Source organism: Chiloscyllium plagiosum, unplaced genomic scaffold (genome assembly GCF_037043375.1).
Source record: "Chiloscyllium plagiosum isolate Xiang-an unplaced genomic scaffold, Cpla_swu_hap1 HiC_scaffold_34, whole genome shotgun sequence".
NCBI classification, from domain to species: domain Eukaryota; kingdom Metazoa; phylum Chordata; class Chondrichthyes; order Orectolobiformes; family Hemiscylliidae; genus Chiloscyllium; species Chiloscyllium plagiosum.
Window position 1 is genome coordinate 41,876,147 of NW_028270172.1, and position 21,511 is coordinate 41,897,657.

General features: G+C 43.4%; 1 protein-coding gene across 1 annotated transcript in view; it reads right to left on the reverse strand.

Annotated features, from left to right (window-relative positions):
• LOC122564360 (N-acetyllactosaminide beta-1,6-N-acetylglucosaminyl-transferase-like) overlaps positions 1–21,511 on the reverse strand; it is a 58,383-nt gene that overhangs the window by 17,810 nt on the left and 19,062 nt on the right. Inside the window, exon 2 of the mRNA XM_043719116.2 lies at positions 10,714–10,803. Coding sequence (XP_043575051.2) covers positions 10,714–10,803 — 90 coding nt within the window. The remainder of the gene's footprint in view (positions 1–10,713; positions 10,804–21,511) is intronic.

The following is a 21,511-nucleotide window of genomic DNA, read 5'->3' on the forward strand; positions in this document are numbered from 1 at the left end:
CTACAGTAAAACCAGCAGAGTGACTTCACAAACTATTGCATGGCAAATACAGGAAAAACAGCTTATTGGTCAGTAGGATTAGTGAATATTTCTAGTCCTAAGTAAACAAAGTCGTCTGGTTTATTTTTGGGTCTCTACATCAACAACTTTAATAAAAAGAAGAGCATGGTAACTAGAGTAATTAAAAACAGTTAAATAAGATTTGAGAGTGATGGCAGAACAGGTGATGTGTTGCTGCTGCAGCATGTAGCAGCTTCTGGACACCAAAGTGATCTCGTGAACACCTCTGTAGAAAATATTTGCAGCTCCAGGACAGACTGGAGTCGTTTTCCTTAAAGCAGGGAGATCAAATAAGGCCATGACCGATGTATAAAACGGAGGTACGAAGATAAGGCAGTCAGGAATGAACTTCTCCCCTTGATGAGAAGGCCTTTGGAGCACAGATTCAAGACATGGGACTGGAGATTTAGAGGGAATGAGAAAAAAAACCTTTTGCATCCACAGAATCTGGAACTTTCTGCCTGCAAGGGTGGTAGAGGCAGAAAACCTCAACATTGAAGACGTATTTAGATATGCACTTATCATGCCAATGCATACAAGGCTGTGAGCTAAGGGCTGGAAAATGGGTTCAGATTAGGTAGGCAAATTCTGCAAGTCGCGCAGCCGCTGTGGAAAGCAAGGGTTAATGTTTTTGGTCCAGAGAGTCCTTTCTTCACATCCTGCTACGAGACCAGCTGAGTTTTTTTTTTACCCCCCAGCAATTTCTGCTTTTGTTTGATTTCCAGCATTTGCAGGCCTTTTGAATTTTTGTTTAGAATAGTTGATACTGGTTTTTGACTGGCATGAACATGGGCTGAAGGGCCTCTGTGCTGTAGATCTCTAGAACTAGACTATACCTGATCAAACCTTGCCTTTTAATGGAGGTTAGAGTCAGAGGTCTACAACATGGAAACAGGCCTTTGGCCCAACTTGTCCATGCCACCCAGTTTTCACTATTAATCTAGCCCCATTTGCCTGTGTTTGGTCCATATCCCTCCATTCCTATCCCATCCATGTATCTGTCGAAATGTTTCTTAAAATGATGAAATTGTACTCACTTTCACCACAACATCTGGCAGCCCATTCCAGACACTAGGAGTGAAAAACAAATTGCCCTTCTGGACCCTTCTGTATCTCTCCCCTCACACCTATGCCATCAAGTTTTAGACTCCCCTACCATGGGCAAATGCTGTTGGCTATCTACCTTATGTATGCCTCTCAATTTTACCGACCGCTACAAAAGGTCACCCCCTCAGTCTCCTATGGTCTAAGCAATCCAGTTGAACTGGAGAGAAATTTCCTTACAGAGCGTGAAGACACAGGGTAAAACCATGTTCCGGGTCCAGTTATTTGATTGGACAATCTTTTGCAGCATCCCTTTGCAGGTGTGATTCGTCCTCTTGACAATCCCATTGAATTGGCAATAGTAGGCGATGTGGAATGTGTGTCTAATACCAAGCATATTCATCATACCTGCATTCCTGGACTGTGAAGCAAGTTCCCTTGTCCAAATTTATAGTGTGGGGATGATCCCATCTAATGAAAATTCCGAATAAAGATGTCTTCAATGCAACATCAGCAGTGTTAGAGTGGACAGTCCTTTACCTATTCGATAAGTGTCCATGCTGACCCAATATCCTTAAGTGCCCTCTTCAGGATGATAGGGAGATAGTGTAGTTTGAGAGCGAGCGAGAGAGAGACAACTGGTGAGGAGTTTAACTGGAGGGTCAGTCAGGCAAGGAGTAAGGTTGAAGAGGCAATCAACTGGAATGGGAATTGAACCTGCACAGTGGGTGTCACTCTGCATCACATACCAGCAACTCAGCCAGTTACCATTAATAAAACACATTAGTTAAGCTGTCAGATGGAGTTGAATTTAGTTTCTATATTGTCGCTTAGCACAATTGTATGGGCAGCACGTAAAAGGAACTCAGACACATGTACCAAAGCTATGCATTTTGTGATGATGCTCTCACTTTAAAAAAAAAGGTTATTTTGTCCTTGGTTGTTGTTTTGGAAGAGAGATCCTCAAGGCAGAGGCTCCGAAGTATCTAATTTAATGATGGAAGGGGAATGGCCAGTTCTCCCAGTTCAGGTCTTTTCTAGCTTGTTGTAGCTGTAGACAATCCAGGGGAGTTGCAAACTTCAGTAAAAAATTCCTGACTTTCTTCTGAATTCTCTCACTGGATATTGTTCCCTCCTGTCTGTTAGAAACTGTTTGAATATACCTTTTTGCCAAGGGACGGGTTTATGGGATGTTACTATATTGGAACAGTTAATTATTTAAGTAGCTGTATCAGGTTGGTTAAGTTTTGCAATAGTTAAATTTTTAAAATTCCGTTCTTTTGTTTGTATTTCAACCGTAGTGTTTAAATAAATTCTGTTTCGCTTAAAGCCAAGTGGTTTGACCAGCTGCATCATACCTGGAACACCCACTTCACATCTGCCTTTAAAGAAAAAACAAGTTAGGGTCTAAGCTACCTTACAACTTTGAGGGGGTCTGACCTGGTTCCTGGCTTTTGTCAGGATTTGTTCAATAATTCCAATTTGGGTTTAGGATTGTGGGACTCAAAGGCAGCGAGTGGCAAGTGTTAGTGTTGTGTCCGGGTGTTGAATTCAGTTGGTTTAAAACAGTGCTTTGTGTAGTAATGGCTCTTTCAGTCACTAAGAAGTGACTGGCATGGAAGAAGCGACTTTGGGGGTTTTACAAAAGGTGGTGAACAAGGCAAAAGTTGTTAGAATTGGCAAACAAACTGGAATTGGGGTCCCAGCAAGAAAAGGAGGTAAATTTTGAGCTATTGCTGTAATTAATTTGCTGGACACACCATTGGCATCTTTAAAGAATTCAATTGCAGATGCAGCAGATTGAACGTGAAGTGGGGAGTGTGGGGAGTGTGGGGAGTGTGGGGAGTGTGGGGAGTGTGGGGAGTGTGGGGAGTGTGGGGAGTGTGGGGAGTGTGGGGAGTGTGGGGAGTGTGGGGAGTGTGGGGAGTGTGGGGAGTGTGGGGAGTGTGGGGAGTGTGGGGAGTGTGGGGAGTGTGGGGAGTGTGGGGAGTGTGCAATTAGACAGGAAAGTTAGCTTAAAAGGATGTAAGTGAAGGTAGAAGGTAGGCTTAGAGAGAAGGATAGTGATGATGAGCAATCCCATCATAACCAAAGCTTGGTGGGGATCTGTGTAAATATATCCAAGCATTGTCTAAGTTTGACGAGAAGCATGCAGAAGCCTTCATCTTTTTTGCGAAAGTGGCTGAACAGATGCACTGGCCAGTGGGTTTTATTGATCCAAACAAAGCTTCTAGGTAGAGCCAGTGAGGTATTTGCATTACTATTAGGTGGTGGTGTCTGGGGCATATGAGATGGCAAAGAAAGCCATCTTAAGTGCACATGAGTTTGTGCTAGAAACCTACAGACAATCCAAGGAGGGACTCTGGTCAAACAGTTTGATTCTGTCAAACTCAAAATAATTTTGGTAGGTGGATAAGGGCATTAAACATTTGAGCAAATATATGACACTCCGAGATGATTATTTTGGAGTCGTTCAAAAATTCACTTCCTGAGGTATTGAGAACTCATGTGGAAGAGCAGAGAGTTAAAACTGCAAGATTAGCAGCTGAAATGGCTGATGATTAGGAGTTGGTTCATAAATCAAAGTTTGGCTTCTAACATCAATTTCAATCGGAGGGGGATAGTAATTGGGGAAAAGAAGATCTCTGAAGATAATAAAGATAGCTTACCACAGGGTAAAAAGGAAACCCATGAAGAGGAAAGAAAAGTTAAAAAGCTCAGGTGTTTTTACTGCAATAAAGTAGGTCACATGAAGTCACACAGTGTAGGTAGATTAGAAAGCAAAGACATGCTGGGAAGACAGATGTAGGAAAACATGAAAAGCCAGTAAATTTTGTTAAAGTAAAGGAAAGCTCAGTGGTGACTAAAAAGCTGCATCAGAGCATAAGACCTGGTCGAAGATTGGTTGAGAAGGAAGTGCCAGATCTTAAACCATTTACAGGTCCTTCTGGTATAACACACGCTTCAGTGTGTATTGGTAATGACAATTGATGAATTGTGGACATTGGTTATAGTGACTTTCTATTAGCAATCTTTTATAGAATAATTTTCTATAGCAGTTTTCCACAGCATGATTTGCCATCATGTGAAGTTGCAAAGGAATACAACTGTCACATTATCACAGAATGACCTGCACGTGCAAAGGTAAGGTTTACTTGCATAGGCAAGGAGCAGCAGTTAAACAAGTTACAGTATGAAGAAATATGGGATTATGTCAATCTCTGATGTTGAGAGATGTGGAGGACTATTGCCTGAAAAAGTGCTCCACTATATAGAATGAGGTTGGAGTGTCTGCTGAAAAGAGAAGTGGCGGTAGGAGTACTGGAGAAATCTTTGACTTCAGGAATACAATTTGTCCTGGGTAAAAAAAAAAATATAGTTGGATCATAAGTAGCAGTGCTGCCTATTGCAGTTGAAAATCAGGCAACTGAGGCATTGCAGCTAGTATACCCTGAGATTTTTCCTAACCGTGTGATAACAAGAGCACAAAGTTGAAGCAGAAGGAGAAATCAAATAATACAGATAAGGAAGTTGAAGTAGAATCATCAGAGACCATGTTTGATCAAATGGTTGAGCCAAAACAGGAACAGGTGGAGGACAAAGTGGATATTTTCAGCTCAGAGAAATAAACTGAGTTACAACAGAAAGAGGAAAAACTGAAGCAATTGCATCAAAGAAAATGCATTCACAGAAGAATCTGAGTGTATTCCTGAAATGTTATCATCTTAAAAATGATGCCTTGAGGAAATGGAGACCATCACATATTCAGGCAGATGAGAAATGGGCAAAGGTTCATCAAGTTATATTACTAGTGGGTTATAGAAACATGTCGTGGGAAGCACATGAATTACCAGTAGGTCGTCATTTTAGGGGTAAGAAAAGCTCAAGCTAAAATACAATTTTTTTTTTTTTTAAATTGGCCAAGACTGCATATAGATGTAATTGAATTTTGCCAGGCATGTCAGGTAATTGGAAAGCCACAGGCAGTACTACAACCCACATCCTTAATACCTATTCCTGCATATGAGGAAACTTTTACAAGAGTCTTAATTGATCGCATAGGACCCCTACCTAAAACAAGAAGTGGGCATCAGTTTTTGTTAACAATAATGGATGTGTCTACCAGATTTCCAGAGGCCATTCCATTACACAACATTCACAGCTAAAAAGGATTGTAGAGGAATTGACCCGATTGTATATAGTCCGTATCTAATGAACAGAGACACAATCAGATAAAGGATCAACATTTTACATGAAAATTATTCAAGGAAGCTCTGGATAGCTTAGGAACAAAAACAATTCAAATCTACTGCATACCATCTGGAATCTCAAGGAGTGTTAAAAAGGAATCAGACATTAAAGACAGTGTTGAGAGCTTAAAGTAAAATAAAGACGATCCAGATTGGGAAAAAGGAATTCCTTTTGTACTTTTTTTTTGCCACGAGGGATACACCACTTGAATCAACCTAATTCAGTCCATTTGAATTGGGTTGTGGGCATGAAGAGAGAGGTTCACTGAAATTAAAAAGAAATTAGCAAGTCAGAATTCAGAGACCATAAATATGAACTGTGTGTGTCAAATATTTGGGAAATGGACAAAAGAGAGAGAGTGGGAGAGTTGGCCAGACAGTAGTTAAAAATATCACAGCATATGATGAAACAGGAAGCAAACAAGAAAATCAAAAACACACAACTTTTCCAACAGAGATGAAGTGTTAGTATTATTTCCAGTGACTGGTGAACTTTTAAGAGGTTTAGTGGACCCTATTCAAATCAAAAGGTGACTGAGTGAGGTGAACTATTTGATAAAGATTCCAGTTAGAAAGAAGCCTGTGTCTCATGTGAATATGCTTAAAAAAAAAAGGTAATTTTGATAGTCAAGGAAAGCAAAAGGAGGATGTGGTACTGGTTACAAGACAAAGTGAAGAACCAAGTTCAGAGAATTCTGAATTGGACATTCCACAAATTGAATTGAGGATGAGAAAGTTCTTAAAAATTGGGATAAACAGAGTTACCTTCCAATGATCTGAAACAGTTATTATTAATCACATGGGGAGATAAATGTGGGAATAAAGCTGGAAAGTACTAATCTAATTATTTATAATGTAGATATAAGAAATGCTGTTCTGACCCATAGGCCACAATCAGTTAAGAATAGGGACAATATTTCATACACAATAACACAACACTGGTGCCCCCAGGGGTGTGTACTCAGCCCCCTGCTGTACTCACTGTATACCCATGACTGCATTGCCAAATACCAGTCTAATGCCATTTAGAAGTTCGCTGATGACACCACCATAGTTGGTTGAATCTCAGATAGCGACGAAACAGACTACAGATGGGAAGTGGAAGACCTAGAAAAATGATGCACTGAGAACAAACTAGCTCTCAATGCCAGCAAAACCGAGGAGCTCATTAACATTCTGCTGAAAGTCACTCATGCCCCCTACACATTAACAGCACAGCGGTGGAACAAGTCGAGAGCGTCAAGCTCCTGGGAGTGGTCATCCACAACAAGCTTTCTTGGACTTTTCATGTGGACGCAATGCACAACATCTCTTCTTCCTCAGGCAGCTGAGGAAATTTGGCATGATGGCAAATACCCTTGCCAACTTTTATAGGTGCGTCAGAGAGCATTCAGTCTAGATGTATCACAACCTGGTATGGCAACTGTACCATTCAAGATCGGAGACGGTTACAGAGAGTGGTGAACTCTGCCCGGACAATCACAAGGCCAACCTCCCATCTATAGAATCCATCTAACAGGCCCGCTGTCAAGGAAAGGCTGCCAGCATTCTAAAAGATCCATCCCACCCTGGCAACGTTTTTCTACAATCTCTACCATCAGGGAGAAGGTACAGAAACCTGAACACATGCACCAGCTGGTTTCGTAACAGTTTCTACTCTACTGTTAGAATACTGAATGGACTCAAACTCTTAGCATTCATCTGTACCTGTGTTTTTGCTTTTGCCGCTGTTTGCCTATTTACTTATCTTTGCTACTTTACTCTGATCTGCCTGTACTGCTTGCAAGACAAAGCTTTTCACTGTGCCTCAGTACACGTGATAATAAATTCAATTACCCAACATTCTTAGACTTAACTCTCAAAGTTGGGGTCAAGACTGTGGTGCTGGAAAAGCACAGCAGGTCAGGCAGCATTTGAGAAGCAGAATTGACATATCAGGCATAAGCCTTTCATCAGGAGAGTTGGGACAGGTCAAAAAAAAAAAGACAGATTGTGTAGTTTTTGAGTATGCATTCAAAACTAGTTGCCGTGATTAGAATAGTAATGCCACAGTAATGGTGCCAAAACCAGATAGTGGTGTGTAGATCATTTCAAAGTCAATGCAGTTACAAAGTCTGATTCATATCCGTCTCCACATTCGGAAGATTGTATTGAGAAGGTGGGACAAGCAACTTCTATTTCTAAGTTGGACTTACCGAGATGATATGGGCAGGTACCTTTATCCAAAAAAAGAGTGAAGACAATTTCAACTTTCGTAACACCAAAGGAACTGTATCCATTTAAAGTCTACCATTTTTGTTTGAAAAATGCACCAGCCACATTTCAAAGGCTAACCAATAATGTTATTTCTGAATTACCCAATCGTGTAGTAGACAAAATTGATGACTTAGCGATCTTTAGTCACACATCAAGGAACATTTGTAATACTTATCCAAATTATTCGACAGGTTTTTGGGAGGCAGGCTTGGTGATAAATCTGGCTAAGAGTGAATTTGCCAAAGTCTGAGCCACATTCCTGGGCCATGTTATCATAATGGATAGATAGCCCCACAGAATATGAAAACAAAAGTTTCTGGGGAGTTTCCCATACCAGAGACAGCAGTACTACGATTCCTGGAATTGAATAGGTTTTTAAATCGGAAATTCATGCCAAGTTTTAGTGGTGTGGTTGTTTCACTTACTGACAAAGCACAGAAAATTTCAGTGGACAGATGAATGCCAGAAGGCATTTGACAGCCTGAAAGCTGTGTTAACCATTGCTCCAGTATTAGCCACACCTAATTATGCAAAGCCATTCAAGGTGGCTATTGATAAGCAGCATGTGGGTGTCAGTGCTGTACTCTCAAGATAAAAAGATAGAAAGGCCTATCGGATATTTCCACAGGAAACTGATTTCAAAGTTTGTGCGAAGATTTGTAGCTCGGGTGCTCGTTGTTGTGGTTCTGTTCGCCGAGCTGGAAGTTTTTGTTGCAAACGTTTCGTCCCCTGGCTAGGCGACATAATCAGTGCTTGGGAGCCTCCTGCGAAGCGCTTCTTTGATGTTTCCTCCGGTGTTTATAGTGGTCTGTCCCTGTCGCTTCCGGTTGTCAGTTTCAGCTGTCCCAGTCGAACACTACTATCATAGGGCAAGCCAGACAGAGAACAGCCAGGGAATTCCTAGAGGCATGGCATTCATCCACAAACTCCATCAACAAACACATCGACCTGGACCCAATATACCAACCACTACAGCGGACAGCTGAAACTGACAATCGGAAGCGACAGGGACAGACCACTATAAACACCGGAGGAAACATCAAAGAAGTGCTTCGCAGGAGGCTCCCAAGCACTGATGATGTCGCCTAGCCAGGGGACGAAACGTTTGCAACAAAAACTTCCAGCTTGGCGAACAGAACCACAACAGGAAACTAAATATTCATCAACAGAAGTATTCCATAATGGAGGAGACCTTTAGCTTGGTGACAGCGCTACAATATTTCAACATTAATATTGCCAGTAATGTGTCAGTAATGTTAGGTTAGATTATTTACAGTGTGGAAACAGGCCCTTTGGCCCAACAAGTCCACACCGACTCTCCGAAGAGCAACCCACCAAGACCCATTCCTCTACATTTACCTCTGGCTAATACACCTAACACCATGGGCAATTTAGCATGGCCAATTCACCCAACCTGCACATTTTTAGACTGTGGGAGGAAACCAGAGCACCCGAAAGAAACCCACACAGACAGGGAGAATGTGCAAACTCCACAAACTCCACTGTGGCGGGAATTGAACCCGGGTCTCTGGCACTGTGAGGCAGCAGTGCTAACCACTGTGCTAATGTGCTGCCCACGATGTGTCTGAGATATATAATAATCCATTGAAGTTTTTGGAGAAATTGAAGGACAAAAATTCTCAACTGTTTAGATACAACTGCTTTAGATACTGCAGCCATTCAATTTGACAATTATACATGTGGCAGGATAAGAAAACGTAATTGCTGACCCATTGTCGAGAGTCGGATGAAGAAAGTTGGAGGGGTTCGGTGGTACGAGTAAATGGACTGAAATAGAAGATAGGAGTGAATATTTGGATGCTTACAATCAATGAATATGTATTGTAGTGTGTGTGAACAGAATAAGACTGAAGGGTTTTAAATGAAGCCATCTCTGTATGTATTTTTTAAAGGGGGTGGGATGGGAAGGTGTGACAATGCTGTTACTTTAAAAAAAGGTTACTTTATCCTTGGTGTTTTTTGAAGAGGTTGTAAAAAGGCAGAGGTACTGAAGTGTCTAGATTAAAATGGAAGGAGAGTAGCCAATTCAGGTTTTTACTAGCTTGTTTTAGGAGGAGGTGCGGAAAGAGACAGACAAACAGAATTCAGGGGATTTGTACATTTCAGTAAAGAGTTCCTGACTTCCTTCTGAAATTTCTCTGGATGCTGTTCCCTCTTGCAAGATCTGTTTGAATTCATATTTTTTTGTATAGGGGTGTGTTTATGGGATATTACTATATTGGAACGGTTAATAAGTTAAGTTGCTCTATCAAGTTGGTTACGTTTTCCGATAGTTGTTATTCTAAATTCCACTTTGTGTTAGGGTTTCAACTGTAGTGCTTAAATAAATTCTGTTTGGCTTAAAGCCAAGCGGTTTGACCAGCTGCATCACACCTGGAACACCCACTTCACATCTACTTTTAAAAATAAGAAAAAAGTTAGGGTCGATGCTACCTTAAAACATTTTGAGGGGGTCTGGCCTGGTCCATTACAATTTGTAATGAGTACTTTAGATTCATAAAGGCTTAGGAAACAGAGCTGAAAATTGCAACATGCATGAATTCAATAAAACCCAATCTCTGTTTACAAGGTTATTGAGTACTGTGGGTTAAGTATATATTTAGCAACAACTGCATGTACTATATGATAAAAGAACTCTAAGCCACCTATTCAAGAACCTTATCAAACATTTCATGCTGATTAATGCAGGGAAAAAAAAAATTACACCAAGGCACACATCAGACGGATAACTGATCAGAACCTGCACTAGGATTTCCATGCAAATACAACTCTCGATACAAGTGCTCACCTGGTTAATGTTTCACATCAAGACAGAAATCAGATGGGAAAAAGCACCAGGAATGTGTAATATACAAAATTAACTGAAAGTAAAAGGCTGCTTTCAACTCTATGACAAAGAACAAGAGCACAGAAATAATATACAGTGTTTCATTAAAATTAACATATACAGCATCATGTCTGTATTTAGAGAGTGATTAAACTGTCATCTTGCATTGTTGGTAACAGCAAAGTTAAAGGGTAAATTCTATCCAAATAGTCAAATAATGTGCAATAGGATTCAGTTAAATTTAGAAATAGTTACCGTGGCAACCATCATGGTGTTTTTGATCACTCCATTTTACGGCACGCAAATTTCCTTGCCAGCCTGCAGATGGCATTGAACCAGGTACACCTGAAGGATGGATATCCAACATTAATCATCAATTGCAGCAATTACAAAAACTGAAAACTATTTAGTGTATTTAGGAACAAATGTTGCATTTTGTGTTGTATTAAATAAGGTAGGAGAATTACTAAATTCTTTAGGTTAAAAATTTCCACAAAGTTTAATGATAAGCACAGATTAGTGGCAATTCACTCGTAAATGTGCAATTTTCATAAAGTATTTTGAGGAAATTTCAATTAATTCTCAAAGATCAAGCTCTTGAATCCCAAGGGGGGAAAAATAAAACGGTGGCCCAGTCTCAGAAGTGATGAGGCAAGAGCCATTGTTGTTGTTCTCAAAAGGAAAGTGCCCACAACAGATAAAACAACTAATAATAAAATTGTTCTTTCCTGATGGCAGTTAGAATCTGGCGACAAGTCTGTGGTTTTACTTGCAGGCAGCAGAAATAGTCTGCAAGCCACATTTACATTTTCACACAGGGAATTCAGAAGTTGTGTTTCTGCACAACACAAATGAGAAGGTGGTGGTCACTTGGCCCTTTGACCCTGCTCTACCAGTCAATAAAATCATGGCTGATACAATAGTAATATGGATTGGAAGATTACTTGACAATTGCAACCCTCCCCATCCCCTCACTCCCCCTCTTTTCCCCTACCCAGCCCAATAAACTTTTTCCTTGCAGATAAGAAAGCAACACAAATAACCTGTCTAACTTATCCTCCATCTATTCAATGACCCTCTTCCATACTTTTCTGTGGTCAAGAAATCAAAAGGATGGTGACCTTCAACAGAAGCTCCTCTTATGATGATACTGCCTCTCTAACAAGGTTATGGTGTCTTTAGTTTCTTTCAAGAGGAGTCATAAAAGGTTGGAGTTCTGATATGTCTGAAAATATCTACTTGAAAAGACTTAAGTTTTTTTTTGAAAACATTTGTATAATGAAAGGGGGAGTGGCCAGTTCTCCCAGTCCAGGGTTTGGTCTGGTTTGATTTGGCTTGGTTTTAGCAAGCAGTCTGTTTGAAGCTGCTAGTCAAGGAACAGCTCCATGCTGATCCTCTCTCTCGGACAGCTCTCCTGTAAAAACCCAGTGTTTGATTTGACCTTTTTTTTTGCCAAGAGGGTATGTATGGGGATGTTGCAAGTATTTGGAACAGGACCATTAAGTTTCAAGAGTCGACTGAATTTTCAGGGAGGTTATTGTTATTCTAAATTGGGTTCTCTGTTGATGTTTCATTCAGTAGTCTGCAAATAAATTACAATTGAGTGGTCAGGCCAGCTGCATCATTGCTGGAGTACCCACTTTACACCTGCTTAAACAACTATTAGAGTTAGCATCAGAGCTCCCTTCCTGAAGTGTTTTGAGGGGGGCCTGGCCCCCACTCACAGATTGGAAATAAACGGATTTGTTTCAATGAGAGTGTATTTCAATTTTGGAAAAAATAATTACACTTTCGGGGGAGACATAAATGTTAACAAAATAATTCACAGAAACAAAAACAGAAGTTGCTGGAAAAGTTCAGCAGGTCTGGCAGCATCTGTGCAGAGAAATCAAAGTTAACGTTTTAGGTTTAGGTTCTGAGGAAGGAACATCTGACCCAAAATGTTAACTTTGATTTCTCTTCACAGATGCTGCCAGACCTGATCTTTTGCAGCAATGTCTATTTTTGTTTTTGATTTACAGCAGCCACAGTTCTTTCAGTAATTCACAGGCCCAGACTAAAACCTAAAAGGACATTGATTCACACCCCATCATTGCAGTGATATTTTAAAAATTAGCTAATACAAATCAGGAACGTGCTAGGGTCTCTTGTAGCAGAGTGGTACTAACCTCCACATCTGGGCCAGGCAGAACTACTTCAGAGGCAGGTCATAACACCTCTGAGTAAGTTAATTATAAAAAAGGTAGAAAATAAAATCTGGAATTTAAAGCCAGTATCAGTGACCATCACAATTATCATCAATTGTGGAGAGACCCTTTTTGTTTCACCATAGCATTCAAGTTGAAAGGCAATTAAAGATGGGCAACAAATGTGGATATTAATGGTGACACCCATAATAAAGAATGAAGTATTCTAGTTGTCATGATTACAAATACTTGCTCCATAAACAGCATCCATTTTAGAACTGTTCTAGTCACATTCCACACACCTTGTCCTTGGCACAGTTTAGACGCAGATAGTGCGGGAAAGCATTTTTAACTACTTGCCCTGCTACCTTTTGGACAGCTGTGGATATCCAAGATCCCTACATACAACTTCACTTACTTACTACCAATCGCACCAAGATATAGACTAATTAACGTTCAATTATCATCACAGCAGGCATACAGGCATACACAGGTATCAAAGAGGATCTCCATAAGATGACACAGCAAGCCTCACTCTTTGCCTTGGAGACCTCCTTCATTTCAGTCCGACATCCTGAGGATCAGCAAATCCTTTTATGCCAGACTGTACGACACAAAGCCGACAGAACAGCAAGCCTCCCATACATTCCTGTCCTCTATAATGAAGGTCTTAAACGATAATACACAGAAGATACTGGACCAGCCACCATCTCTGGATGAGCCAACCAAGGCCCAAATCCTTTGAGAAGGGTAAAACTCCAAGACGTAATGGCTTACCGGCTAAGTTGTATTCAACTCTAGTATGTTGGATGGATCAGTTTTTGTCCAATTTGTGCAAGGGGGTTTCTTGACAGTATGTCGAAGGGCCGACAAGAGGGGAGGCCACATTGGATCTGGTCCTTGGTAACAAACCAGGCCTGGTGTTTGATTTAGTGATGGGTGAGCACTTGGGAGAGAGAGTGACCATAATTCGGTTATTAGCTTAAAAATGTGTTGCTGGAAAAGCGCAGCAGGTCAGGCAGCATCAAAGGAATAGGGGAATTGACGTTTCGGGCATAAGCCCTTCTGTGTGACCTGCTGCACTTTTCCAGCAACACATTTTTAAGCTCTGATCTCCAGCATCTGCAGTCCTCACTTTCTCCTACATAATTCGGTTATGTTTAGTTTAGCAATAGAAAGAGATATAGGTGGGGGGGGGGGGGGGAAGCAATTTGGCAAGACTTAGGGGGCATTGCATGGGACAAATCGAAATGCGAAGCTGGTTTATGGAACGGATATTGCATCTCTTTGATAGGTATGTCCCTGTCAGGCAAGGAGGAAGCAGTAAGATAAGGGAACCGTGGTTAACTAAAGAAATTATATCTCTTGTTAAGCAGAAAAGGAAGGCTTTGTGACATTGATGCGAGATGGTTCAGATGAGGCGATGGGGAGTTACAGAGTAGCTAGGATGGATTTAAAGAGAATTAAGAGGAGGAAGAAGGGGACATGAGCAGTCTTTAGCAGGTAGAATAAAGGAGATCCCTAAAGCTTTCTATAGATATGTGAGGAAATAAAAAGGATTGATGGTAGGAATTGGGCCTGTCAAAGACAGAAGAAGTGGGAAGTTGTGTAGGGACCATGTGGAAATTGGAGGTGCTAAACAAATATTTCTCATCTGTTTTCACTCAGCAAAAGGAGAATATTGTAGAGGAGAAGACGGAGATATGGGCTATTAGCCTTGAAAGGATTGATGTTAGTAAGGAGGTGTTGTTGTGAAAGTAAACAAGTCCCCTGGGCCAGATGGGATTTTTCTGAGAATGCTCTGGGAAGGAGATGGCCGAGCCTTTGGCCTTGTTCTTCGAGTCGTGATTGTCTACAGTTTAGTACCAGAGGACTGGAGGATTGCAAACGTTGCAACCTTGTTCAAGGAGGGCAGTAGAGATAAACAAGGTAACTATAGACGAGTGAGCCTTATGTCTGTTGTAGGAAAGTTTTGGAAAGGATTGTAAGAAATTTGGAAAGGATTTATCATCTAGCAAACAACAATTTGATTGGAAATAGTCAACATGGGTTAGTTAAGGGCAGGTCGTGTCTCACAAACCTGAGTTTTTTCAGAAGGTGACTATGCATGTGGATGAGGATCAGGCAGTTGACATGATGTACATGGACTTCAGTAAAGCCTTTGATAAGGTTCCACATACGGTACTGGAGAAAATGCGGAGGCATGAGGCTGAAGGTGTTTTAGCAGTTTGGATTAAAAACTGACTTTCTGTAAGGTGGCAATGAGTGGTGGTTGATGGAAAATATTCAGCCTGGAGTCCAGTTACTAGTGGCGTGCCACAAGGATCTGTTTTGGGACCACTGCTGTTTGTTATTTTTATAAACAACATGGACGCAGGCATAAGTGGACAGGTAGTAAGTTTGCAGATGATACTAAAGTTGGTGGAGTGGTGGACAGTGTGGAAGAATGTTGCAGGGAGACTTGGATAAACTGCAGAACTGGGCTGAAAGGTGGCAAATGGAGTTCAAAGCAGATAAATGTGAGGTGATTCACTTTGGGAAGAATAACAGGAAGGCAGAATACGGGGTCAATGGAAAGATTCTTGGTAGTGTGGATGTGTAGAGGGATCTTGGTGTCCATGTACATAGATTCCTGAAAGTTGCCACCCAGGTTGATAGTGCTGGTAGGGCGGCATAAAGTGTGTTTATTGGTTTTATTGGTAGAGGGATTGAGTTCTGGAATCATGATGTCATGCTGCAACTGTACAAAACACTTGGAATAGTGTGTGCAGTTCTGGTCGTCCCATTACAGAAGGGATGTGGAAGGATCGGAAAAGGTTCAGAGGAGATTTACCAAGATGTTGCCTGCTCTGGAAGGGAAGTCTGATGAGGAAAAGCTGAGGGACTTGGGTCTGTTCTCATTGGAGAGAAGGCGGCTAAGTGGCGATTTAGTGAAGGCATACAAGATGATCAGAGGAATAGATAGGGTGGACAGTGACAGCCTTTTTCCGAGGCTGATGACATCTGCTTGTACGAGGGGGCATAGCTGCAAATTGAGGGGAGGTGGATATAAGACATGTTTGAGGAATGTTCGTCACTCAGTGTGGTATGGGCCATACCTTGGATAACCATATGAATAATGAAGGAATAGTCTAGGGTGATGGGCTTAGATTAGTTCACAGGTCACACAACATTGAGGGCTAAAGGGCCTGTTCTTTGCTGTATTGTTCTAAGTACTATGTTCTAACTCTGCAGAACATGATTGGCCAGGACATGCTGGAGGTTTGCAACATAATATTTCTGGTTTGAAGCAGGTGTGAATCCATGAAAAAAGGGCATCATGTGCAAGCAGAAGGGAGGAAATTAGAAATTGGGTGACCAATTTCATTGTTGAATGTGGATTATAAAATTCTGTCCAAAGTCCTCACCAACAGGGTCAGGTCTGCTCTGGTTCCAGTGATTCACACCAACCAAACTTGTGCTGTACCAGGCAGGACGATCTCAGAGCCTCACACTCCTCAGGTACACGATCACCTATGTGCAGGACAGGGAAATGGATGACGGCCGGATCAGCCTGGACCAGGAGAAGTCATTTAACAGGACTTCACACACCGACATGTGGTATGTGCTTTCCAAAATAGGCTTTAGGGAAGGAATCTGCAATTGAATCAGACTGCTCTACACCAACACCAGTAGTGCAGTCTCAATCAACCGATGGGAATAAAAACTTCCCAAACAGATCAGGAGTCAGGCAGGGCTGCCCACACTCTCCTGCCTTGCTGATGTGTTGCATAAGCTCTTTTGCTGAGTTCATCAGAAAAGATACAAGCCTGACAGAGGTTACTATTCCAGGCAGTGGAGGGCTGGAGGTCAAAACCACCTTGTACACTGAATGACATTGCCCATCTCTGCTAGGTTTCACTGGTCAGTGTGCAGACTCCTGAGCATCTGCAATTAGTTCGAACTAGCCTTGGGAGTCAAGGTCCCATTGCCACGCTGATTGATGACATCACTTCCGCCTCCATCATGGCCGCTTCCGTCCCTCAATTCCTCATACACCACACGTGACATCACTTCCGCCCCTCACATCATCGCTGATGTCACACACTCAGTGACTTCCGCCCCCCCCCGCCATGTTTACCACCACTTCCACCCCCAACAACGCCACTCACTTGCATTCTGCTGACATGCCCCCCCACAGATCCCACTGTCACCATCCCTGCCCCCCAGAACCCAGAGGGGAACACCACCCCGCTCTTGACTCTACCCCCATTCCCCCCACCACCACCACCCCCACACCAGATCTCAGCTCCCAGCCCTGCTGAGGTTTCACCATCCCTCCAGACCTTTCCCTCACAGAGGACGAACGATCAGTCCTCAGCAAAGGACTCCCCTTCATCCCCCTCCACCCATGCATTAATGAATTTAATACACGCCGTGACATCGAACACTTCTTCCACCGCCTCTGCCTCCGAGCTTACTTTCACAATCAGGACTCCCGCCCACCTTTAGAGGACCCCTTCGCCCATCTCCAACACACTCCATCCACCTGTACACCCCGTGCTGGCCTATTACCTGCCCTCACCCTCTTCATTTCCAACTGCCGCCGGGACATTAACTGCCTCAACCTGTCTACCCCCCTCTCCCACTCCAACCTCTCACCCTCAACGCGCAGCCCTCCAATCCCTCTGCTTCAATCCCGACCTCACCATCAAGCCAGCAGATAAGACCATAAGACATTAGAGCGGAAGTAAGGACATTCGGCCCATCGAGTCCACTCCGCCATTCAATCATGGCTGATGGGCATTTCAATTCCACTTACCCGCATTCTCCCCGTAACCCTTAATTCCTTGTGACATCAAGAATTTATCAATTTCTGCCTTGAAGACATTTAGCGTCCCAGCCTCCACTGCACTCTGTGGCAATGAATTCCACAGGCCCACCACTCTCTGGCTGAAGAAATGTCTCCGCATTTCTGTTCTGAATTTACCCCCTCTAATTCTGTGTCCATGGGTCCTAGTCTCCTCGCCTAACGGAAACAATTTCCTAGCGTCCACCCTCTCCAAGCCATGTATTATCTTGTAAGTTTCTATTAGATCTCCCCTTAATCTTCTAAACTCCATTGAATACAATCCCAGGATCCTCAGCCGTTCCTCATATGTTAGACCTACCATTCCAGGGATCATCCGTGTGAATCTCCGCTGGACACGCTCCAGTGCCACTATGTCCTTCCTGAGGTGTGGGGACCAAAACTGGACACAGTACTCCAAATGGGGCCTAACCAGAGCTTTATAAAGTCTCAGTAGCATAACAGAGCTTTTATATTCCAACCCTCAAGATAATTGACAACATTGCATTCGCTTTCTTAATTATGGACTCAACCTGCATGTTTACCTTTAGAGAATCCTCAACTAGCACTCCCAGATCCCTCTGTACTTTGGCTTTACGAATTTTCTCACCATTTAGAAAGTAGTCCATGCTTGTATTCTTTTTTCCCCAAAGTGCAAGACCTCACATTTGCTCACATTGAATTCCATCAGCCATTTCCTGGACCACTCTTCCAAATTGTCTAGATCCTTCTGCAGCCTCCCCACTTCCTCAGTACTACCTGCCTATCCACCTAACTTTGTATCGTTGGCAAACTTCGCTAGAATGCCCCCAGTCCCTTCATCCAGATCATTAATATATAATGTGAACAGCTGCGGCCCCAACACTGAACCCTGCGGGACACCGCTTGTCACCGGCTGCCATTCCAAAAAAGAACCTTTTATCCCAACTCTCTGCCTGTCAGACAGCCAATCCTCAATCCATACCAGTAGCTAACCTCAAACACCATAGGCCCTCACCTTGCTCAGCAGCCTCCCGTGTGGCACCTTAAAGGCCTTTTGGAAGTCAAGGTAGATAACATCCACTGGGTTTCCCTGGTCTAACCTACTTGTCACCTCTTCAAAGAACTCCAACAGGTTTGTCAGGCACGACCTCCCCTTACTAAATCCATGTTGACTTGTTCTAATCCGATCCTGCTCTTCCAAGAATTTAGAAACCTCATCCTTAATGATGGATTCTAGAATTTTAACAACCACCGAAGTTAGGCTAATTGGCCTATAATTTTCCATCTTTTGCCTTGATCCTTTCTTGAACAAGGGGGTTACAACAGCGATCTTCCAATCATCCGGGACTTTCCCTGACTCCAGTGACTTTTGAAAGATCTCAACCAACACCTCCGCTATTTCCTCAGCCACCTCCCTCAGAACTCTAGGATGTAGCCCATCGGGGCCAGGAGATTTATCAATTTTAAGACCTTTTAGCTTTTCTAGCACTTTCTCTTTTGTCATGGAAACCATACTCAATTCAGCCCCCTGACTCCCTTTAATTGTTGGGATATTACTCATGTCTTCCACTGTGAAGACTGATGCAAAGTACTTATTAAGTTCTCCTGCTATTTCCTTATCTCCCATCACTAGGCTTCCAGCATCAGTTTCAAGTGGCCCAATGTCTACTCTTGCCTGTCATTTGTTTCTTATGTATTGAAAGAAACTTTTATTATCATTTCTAATATTACTGGCTATCCTACCTTCATATTTGATCCTCTCCTTCCTTATTTCTCTCTTTGTTATCCTCTGTTTGTTTTGTAGCCTTCCCAATCTTCTGATTTCCCAGTGCTCTTGGCCACTTTATAGGATCTCTCTTTTTCTTTGTTAGATTTCCTGACTTCCTTTGTCAGCCATGGCTGTCTAATTCCTCCCCGGATAATCTTTCTCTTCTTGGGGATGAACCTCTGTACAATGTCCTCAATTTTACCCACAAAATCCTGCCATTTTTGCTCTACTTCCAGTCTATTTTCGTCAGTTCCTGTCTCATGCCCTCATAATTACCTTTATTTAACAGTAACACCATTACATCCGATTTTGCCTTCTCTCTTTCAAACTGCAGACTGAACTCTACCATATTATGATCGCTGCTTCCCAAGTGTTCCCTTACTTTAAGATTTTTTTTTATAAAGTCTGGGGCACTGACCTCTACAACGCTGAAGCCAGACGCCAACTCGAGGACACCTCCCCCTACCGCCCCCTCGACCATGACCTTACCCCCCCATCACTAAACCATCTCCCAGACCATACAGAACCTCATCATCTCAGGAGATTTCCTACTCAACTTCCAACCTCAATCTGGGAACCCCACACTGCCCGGTTCTACCTCCTTCCCAAGATCCACAAGCTTGACCACCCTGGCCGACTCGGTCTCAGCATGCTCCTGCCCCACTGATCACATTTCTACCTACCTCGACACTGTCCTATCCACATTAGTCCAGGAACTCCCCATATACGTTCGAGACGCCACCCATGCCCTCCACCTCCTCCAAGACTTCCGTTTCCCCAGCCCCCAATGCCTCATCTTCACCATGGATATCCACTCCCTCTACACCTCCATCCGCCATGACCAGGGCCTCCAAGCCCTCAGTTTCTTCCTCTCCCGACGTCCCCAACAGTACCCTTCCACCGACACACTCATTCATTTGGCTGAACTGGTCCTCACCCTTAATTTCTCCTTTGAATCCTCCCACTTCCTCCAGACCAAAGGGGTAGCCATGGGCACCCGTATGGGCCCCAGCTATGCCGGTCTCTTTGTTGGCTATGTAGAACAGTCGATCTTCCGTAATTACACTGGCACCACTCCCCACCTCTTCCTCCGCTACATTGATGACTGCATTGACGCCACTTCATGCTCCCGCGAGGGGGTTGAGCAATTCATCATCAACTTCAACACATTCCATCCGGATCTTAAATTTACCTGGACCATCTCGGACACCTACCTCCCCTTCCTGGACCTCTCCATCTCCATTAATGATGGCCGACTGGACACCGACATTTTTTTTTAAAAAACAAACCCACCGACTCCCACAGCTACCTGGATTACACCTCTTCCCCCCCTTCCTCCTGCAAAAAAAATACCATCCCGTATTCCCAATTCCTCCACCTCCGCCATATCTGCTCCCAGGAGGACCAGTTCCACCACAGAAGGCCTCCTTCTTTAGAGACCGCAATTTCCCTTCCCACATCGTTAAAGATGCCCTCCAACGCATCTCGTCCACGTCGCGCACCTCCACCCTCAGACCCCACCCATCCAACCGTAACAAGGACAGAACGCCCCGGTGCTCACCTTCCACCCTACCAACCTTCACATAAACCAAATCATCTGCTGACATTTCCGCCACCTCCAAACAGACCCCACCACCAGGGATATATTTCCCTTTCCATCTTCCAAAAAGACCGTTCCCTCCGTGACTACCTGGTCAGGTCCACCCACCCTACAACCCAACCTCCCGTCATGGCACCTTCCCCTACCACCGCAGGAATTGCAAAACCTGTGCCCACACCTCCTCCCTCACCTCCATCCAAGGCCCTAAAAGGAGCCTTCCACATCCAAAGTTTTACCTGCACATCCACCAATATCATTTATTGTATCCATTGCGGTCTCCTCTACACTGGGGAGACTGGACACCTAGCAGAGCGCTTTAGGGAACATCTCTGGGATACCCACACCGCCCTGTGGCCCAACATTTCAACTCCCCCTCCCATTCTGCCGAGAACATGGAGGCCCTAGGCCTCCTTCACCACCACTCCCTCACCACCCGACGCCTGGAGGAAGAACGCCTAATCTTCCGCCTCAGAACACTTCAACCCCAGGGCAATGTGGACTTCAACAGTTTCCTCATTTCCCCTTCCCCTACCTCGCCCCAGTTCCAAACTTCCGGCTCAGCACTGTCCCCATGACTTGTCCTACCGACCTATCTTCTTTTCCACCGATCCACTCCACCTTCCTCTCTGACCTATCATCTTCATCCCACCCCCATCCACCCGTTGTACTCTTTGCTACCTTCCCCCACC